This window comes from Orycteropus afer, unplaced genomic scaffold (genome assembly GCF_000298275.1).
Source record: "Orycteropus afer afer isolate SDZICR_OR568_19922 unplaced genomic scaffold, OryAfe1.0 scaffold00070, whole genome shotgun sequence".
Classification (NCBI taxonomy): Eukaryota; Metazoa; Chordata; class Mammalia; order Tubulidentata; family Orycteropodidae; genus Orycteropus; species Orycteropus afer.
This window is the reverse complement of record NW_006921657.1, coordinates 7,507,758-7,514,685: the sequence shown is the minus strand read 5'-3', so window position 1 is coordinate 7,514,685 and position 6,928 is coordinate 7,507,758. Positions and strand designations below refer to the sequence as shown.

The 6,928-nt window shown below is 46.3% G+C and overlaps 1 protein-coding gene across 1 annotated transcript in view; it reads left to right on the top strand.

Moving 5' to 3' along the window:
- The window catches only part of LOC103196849 (core histone macro-H2A.2), a 32,315-nt gene that overhangs the window by 24,575 nt on the left and 812 nt on the right, over positions 1-6,928 (top strand). Inside the window, exons 6-7 of the mRNA XM_007940663.2 lie at positions 3,526-3,615; positions 4,775-4,949. Of these exons, the coding sequence (XP_007938854.1) occupies positions 3,526-3,615; positions 4,775-4,949 (265 nt within the window). The remainder of the gene's footprint in view (positions 1-3,525; positions 3,616-4,774; positions 4,950-6,928) is intronic.

The following is a 6,928-nucleotide window of genomic DNA, read 5'->3' as shown; positions in this document are numbered from 1 at the left end:
CAGCTGGTGGCAAGAAGGATGATGAACACAATGATCCCTAGGAGCCTGAAGACCAACGTGCAGATGTTAAGGCACTTGGCAGTGGAGGCGTAGCTCTGGGCCCCAGTGATGTCGCCCACCATCTTCCGGTCCCTAGACTTCACTGAGCAGGTGAATGCCACGAAGCCCAGGCAGCAACAGTTCAGGAGGAGTGTGTTGAAAAGGGATCAGACAACACGGTATGGCACTGAGGTCTCACTGCAGATGTTGATCACTGTGGCACTGGGTTGAGTGGTGCCAGGCTGAGGGGTGCCCACAGCATGGCCACCTTGTGCTCCTCCTTGAGCATCTCATAACCTGGGGGAAGGCTGGGGCTCACTCGCATGAAGAAGGGTTGGGAAGTGCGGTTCATGGCGCCCAGTGACAACCAGCAGTTTAGTGGATCCAGTGTAGGGTCGGTGCTTCCATCTCCTTTCACCCAATAATAACCTTTTTTTGTGTGTTTCATTAGGAATCCCACCCTTCATAATTCCATTCTCCACTGCTATCATCCAGACCAGTCATCCCATGCAGGTCATACCCTGAGTAAAAACTTCAATGTTATTACAGAAAATTCCAAACACACAGAAATAGCAGACAAGTACAACACAGCCCTACACGAACGAGAATCATCAACCCGTGACCAAGCTTTCTTCAGCTTTACCTTCACCCACTTCCTCCAGACAGAACATCATTTTATCTGTGAATATTCCAGAACAATCCCTAAATGATAAGGACTATTCTTAGCAATGTACCCACAATGCCATTAAAAAAAAAAAAAAAACACGAAATTCATTGCCATCGAGTCAATTCCGACTCACAGTGACCTCCATCGGGCTGTCCCATCTTTCTTTCGCAGAGTGGCTGGTGAGTTCCAACCACCCACCTTTTGGGTTACCACCCATATGCCTCAGCCACTACACTACTGGAGCTCCTTATAATACCATTATCACACCTAAAAATGAACCAGTCTTTAATCTCATCAAATAATGTCACTCCAATTGCATGATAAACGTCCACTTATGTTTTTAATCTGTTTATTTGACTCTGGGTGCAATAAACATACATACTTCAATTGTTTGATAAGTCCCTTAAGTCTCTGATAACCCACAAGCTCCCCCTTCACCTCTCTCTCTCCCTCCCTCCCTTGCTCCCTCTGTCTCTTTCTCTCCTTGTTTGTTTCATTTGTAGTTTATTTGTTCAGAAACTGACCATTTGTCCTAAAGAGTTTCCTGCAGTCTGGATTTTGTTGATTGTATCCTCCTGGTGGTGTTAAACATGTTTCTTCACTGTCTTTTTTATAAATTGGTAGTTGAATCAAAAGCTTAATGGGATTCAAGATCAAAAATTCAGGCAAGTCGGCTTCATGAGTGATACAGTGTTCTTCCATTGGGAGGCACATAACATCTAGTTGTCTCAATCCTTGCTTGCTTTCTTTAAGTAATGTTTTATTGTGTTTTTGGTAAAAGTTAACACAGCAAATTAGGTTCCCATTTAACAATTTCTATACATATTGTTCAGAGACATTGGTTCCATTTTTCAGTGTGTCAACTGATTTCCATTATTTCCATTCTGGTGGTTCTGTTTCCATTAATCTAGCTTCCCAGCCCCCCTGACCTTCTCATCTTTGTTTTACGGTCAGTGTTGACTGTTTGGTCTCACATAGTTGTTTTTGTTTGTTTTCAAAAAGCACAATTGTCACAGGTAATGTTTATTTTATGAGTTAATCTGTTATTTAGCTGATAGGTGACCTCCAGGAATGGTTTCAGTTCTAGGTTTAAAGGGTATCTCAGGGTGACAGTCCTGGGATATCCTCTGGACTTTACCAGTTCAGTAAGTCTGGCCTTTGTTAAGAATTTGAATTCTGTTCTATTTTTCTCTCCCATTCTCTCCAGGCCCATCTATTTTTATCCCTGGTCAGAACGGTTGGTGGTAGTAGCTGAGCACTACCTAGTTCTTTTCTCAGAATAGATGTGTGCTGTTAATCCTGTAGACTAGTTTCTTCTTTGAGTCTATGGTTTCCTTCTTTGTCTTCCATGCTTTATTGTTTCAAAGATACTTTAGTGAAGAGGATGGTGCCACCTTTTAGACTTTCCCATGTGGCTGCTGACCTGAATGCAGAGTGTGGCAGTGGAGACCTGTTGCCCTGCTTCTCATTGTCATAGAGACCAACTCAAACCTGGCTGCCAGCTTCAGTTACTAGACCTTCCCCAGGTTATGTGACCAACAAATCACCACCAGGCAGGAGTCTGAGAGCCAGACAGGAGGCTTATAGTATTATTTTATCGGTGAATATTTCAGATATTCATATTGCTTCCAGCAATTGCCATTTCCAAATTGAAACCAAAGTAGGTTAAGGAAGAAGCCCCTCTCTGTGCCTCCGGTGGAAAGTGACTTTCGGAAGAAGCTTCTTTCCTACATGAGCTGCACGATGGATCGCTACTCTCCAAATAAACTTGAGTGTTTGAGTATAGAAGAAGAGAATATTCCCTTACCCAGTTTTTAGGGAAGCCTCTGAATTGAGTAATATTAATAAATATGAATAACTATAAAGAGAAAGAACTGAGACTTGCCCCAGACATCTCGATTATCAAAGTAATGTGAAAATGAAAACAGGTGAGATGAAATACCTCATCTCCCACCTGAGAGCAGCAGTCATCCCAGTGTGGACAGAACATCCGTGTATCACCTCAGAGACGTGTGGGAAGGAGTGGGCTAGATCCCCGGGCACACACAGGGGGGTTTCCTACTGGGCCAGAGGTGGAGGCCTGCCATCTCCTGGGGCTGTGTGTCTCTGCAGAAGCAGGAACCTAAAGTATTGAAAAAGAAACTGTCCTAATATCAAAGACTCAGGGGGTCTCCTGGCAGGAAGCTTAGAGATTAGCCACTCAGATCTCTGCAGGGTTCCAATGAGAACCGAGGCCCAGGCTCAACATGCCAGTGTCTGGGACTGTCTCCCCCAAGGACTTACAGGTTGTTGGTGGTGCCAAGATGGGAACAGGACTCCAGAGCTCTCTACCCTGAGCCCAGAGGTTCCTGTTGAGCCACGTGCCTTGGCCTTTGCTGTGTCTGCATCTCCAAGGGTGGCTCTCAGACCAGTTTAGGAGCTGGTGACAAGAGGTGGGCTGCAGAGTCTCAAGAGATGGCCCACAGCATGGGGTACATGTGTCCAAAACACTGGTTTTAACCAGCACACTATAGGTACTTAACCTATAGGACAAGACACTGGAGCCTGAATTTTTGAAAAATCATCTTCAAGATTATGTCATCAGACAGCTTGATGGCCAAATCACTCCCTCAGAAGGTTATGTAAGTTTTTTAGAATCTAAGTCTGGCTGGACAGAGTTCCAGAAACCCCGGTCACCAGTGACCACTGGCAGACCAGGATTTCAGTTGTGAAGTTTGACTCCTGATGTCTGCGGGTGGTTTGTTAGTTCTGGCCTTACAAACGCTGTAATCACATGGACAAAAACAACCGCAGTGGGTTCACACTGTTCTCCTTCACAGGTAAAGCCTTGGAAAAGGCTGGGGGAAAAGAGTTCTTGGAAACAGTAAAGGAGCTTCGTAAATCCCAAGGTCCTTTGGAAGTTGCTGAAGGTGAGTGTGGAATTGGGCCCAGCTCCCAGCATAGCCTCACCCCATCTTCTCTTCTCCAGCCTTACATGGTTCATGCACATTCCATTAAGTCTTCATCTTAAGCCAGGGTGTTGGGCTGAACCTCACAGGAAGTGATAATGATGGCATAAAATGTGCCATCATTAACCAGGAAGCTATTTGAGCATCTCTTAGATAATTCAAGCAGACCCATATAGTTCATTTCATAGGCTTTGGGGACTATAAGGTGCCTGCATTATCTTATAGTTCTGGAAGTCAAGAGTCCAAAATAAATTTCACTCGGCTAAAATCAAGGTGTCACCAAGATTTCATTCTTGAGCTTCTAGGGGAGAAACCTTTCCTTCCTCTTCAGTCTCTAGAGGCTGCCTGTATTCCTTGGCCATGGCCCCTTCCTTTAAATTCAAAGCTAGTGGTGTAGCACCTTCTAATCTCTCCCCGAATCTTTCTTGTTTCCTTCTTACAAGGACCCTTGTGATTACATTTGGTAGCCCCTAGATGGCGCAGATGGTTAAGCACTCTGCTAGTAACTGGAAGGTTGGCAGTAGGAACCCACCCAGTAGGCACCTCAGAAGACAGGCCTGTCCATCTGCTTCCAAAAGGTCAGTCTTAAAAACCCTGGGGACAGCAATTGGTTTGAGTTGTTTTGGGTTGGTGATTACATTTAGGGTAGATGATCCAAGACAATCTCCCCGTCACAGAATCTTTAACTTAATCACATCTGCTAAGTGCCTTTTGCCATGAAAGGTAACATAGCCACAGGTGTGGGGAGTAGCGGGTGGACATTCTGGGGGGACCATTCATCAACCTACCACAGCCACCACAGATGATTCTGATAGGCACCTTTGAAGAAGAACTACCATGAGTAGGTAGGATAACCCAGGGGTGAGTTTGCTCTTCAGAGATGGACCGTATAAAAGTGACATGCTGTCCCATCACCATTGAGTGCTTTTATCTGAAGCCTGTGCTGTCTATCAAAAGCACAGCTCTTGCTCTCTGGAAAACTTATCTCAGAATCCTCCTCAGACGTATACAGTATTGTCCAGCCAACTTCTCTTATCACTTCCTGTGAGGTTCAGCCCAACCCCCGGCTTAAGGCAAAGATTTAGGAAATAACCTGCAGCCTTTCTCTCTCCTGTCCTAGCTGCCGTCAGCCAATCCAGTGGCCTAGCTGCCAAATTTGTCATCCACTGTCACATCCCTCAGTGGGGCTCTGACAAATGTGAAGAACAGCTTGAAGAGACCATCAAAAACTGCTTGTCGGCAGCAGAGGACAAGAAGCTAAAGTCTGTGGCATTCCCGCCTTTCCCCAGCGGCAGGTAGGAAAGATGGGGTGCTCCAGGTGGGAGGGGTTTCTCCTTACAGCCTTTTCCCTGGGAACCAGAGGCCCTGCCACTTATACACATCTAATCTGGACATTCCAGAAGACATGAGCAAGGGCTGCCAGGACAGCCGAGCACATTGACAGGGGACATAGCAAGAAGCCCAGTGTCCAGCCATCACACAGAGAAGCAGACCCACAAGTTCTTAGGGAGGCAAGTCTCATGGCTGAGGCCAGCTCCCTCCTCCTCGATGTTAAAGCCCAGGGGAAAATCAGCTTCAGGAGAGGGGCAGGAAGCCCATATATTTTGCAAGCCTACTGTGTTCCAAAGGGTCCTTGGGTGACATAAGTGGTTTATACTCAACTCCTACCCACCCAGCCACATCATGGAAGACAGACCTGGTGACCTGCTTCTATAAAGATTACAACCAAGAATAATTCCCTGTGGAAAAGTTCTACTCTGTAGAACACATAGGCTCACCTTGAATTAACGCCATGGCAGTGGGTTTGGGTTTTTGGTAATTTTTTTTTTTTTTTTTTTTTCCACGTTCAAAGCCCAGATTCCTACCAGCTATCTTTGGGTAGAATACAGGATCAGAAAACATCAGGCTACTCAAAGTGTGGTCCAGGGACCAGCAGCAGAGGCATCACCTGAGAGCTTGTTAGAAATGCAGGATTTCAGGCCCTCCTAGACCTCCTGAATCACAGTCCCCAGGTGATGCCTCCAGAAGTGCCAGGCATTGAGGGGGACTTTGACAAACACTTGAAGAAAGGTAGAAAGTTCTCTCTGAGGGCTTGCTGGAGGGGCGGGGCAGGGGGTGGAGTGGGCAGAGGAATGATGGTTTTAATTGTCACAGATTCCAACTGGGCTTGAGAACAGCACTTCAGGTAAGTAATGACTACATCTGTTCTCACACACAGCATTCTGCTCCCCTCACACTCCTAGTCAAAGCAATTTATTGCTTTAATTTTCAGCACCCTCTCATCCTGAGAGATGCCCCTCCGTAACAGAAATGATTTACACTTAAAATGCTCTGCCTGCAGCCCAGTCATGAGAAGGCTTAAAAAAAAACAAAAAACCAAACTTACTGTCGTTGAGTCAATTCGATTCATAGCATCCCCTCCTTTGGGCTTCAGAGGTGGTATCTATGGAAGTAGATTGCCCAGTCTTCCTTCGAGGAATGGCTGGTGGGTTTGAACCACCAGCTGGCTGGTGGGTTTGAACCACCAGCCTTCTAGTTAGCAGTCAAATGCCTTAGGCACTATGCTATTAGAGCTCCCTATGAGAAGGCTATGAAGGGGAAAATGAGCCCCAGGTTCCTGCTGTGATCAAACATCAACCTAAGCAAGCGATGCTGGGTCTCCATAGCCAGGGCCGAGGTGCTGAGGGCCAAATTCTTTGCATTGCTAGGACCACGTGCTTATTGCTAGGACCACGTGCTTATTGCTAGGACCACGTGCTTATTGCTAGGACCATGTGCTGTGATGTCTGGCTGCCGGAACACTACTTGCAAGTGAAGAATTTATATTGGACAGCCCCCATCGTAGGCCCATGCAAGAGGGTGGCTAACCCCAAATGACCACTTATATTTGTGGCCCTGGAGGCCAGTGCCCTGGCCCAGTGGGCAAACAACACTGTCCTGGCTCCCAGGCGTTTGGGTCCTTAGCAGACTGACTCTGCAGCTGAAATTGCATTGTGTGTGCGTGTGAGTTAATGAGACATTACCCAATGCCACTGAGTCAATTCTGACTCATAGTGGCCCCATAGGACAGAGTAGAACTACTCCATAGAGTTTCCAAGGCTGTAAATCTTTACAGAAGCAGACCGCCTCATCTTTCTCTCATGGAGCAACTAGTAGGTTTGGACCACCAACCTTTTGGTTAATAGCCTAACGCTTTAACCACTGTACCACCAGAGCTCCTTGAGGATGCCCTGTTATGTTGTTGTTGTTACGTGTCATTGAGTCGGACCCAACT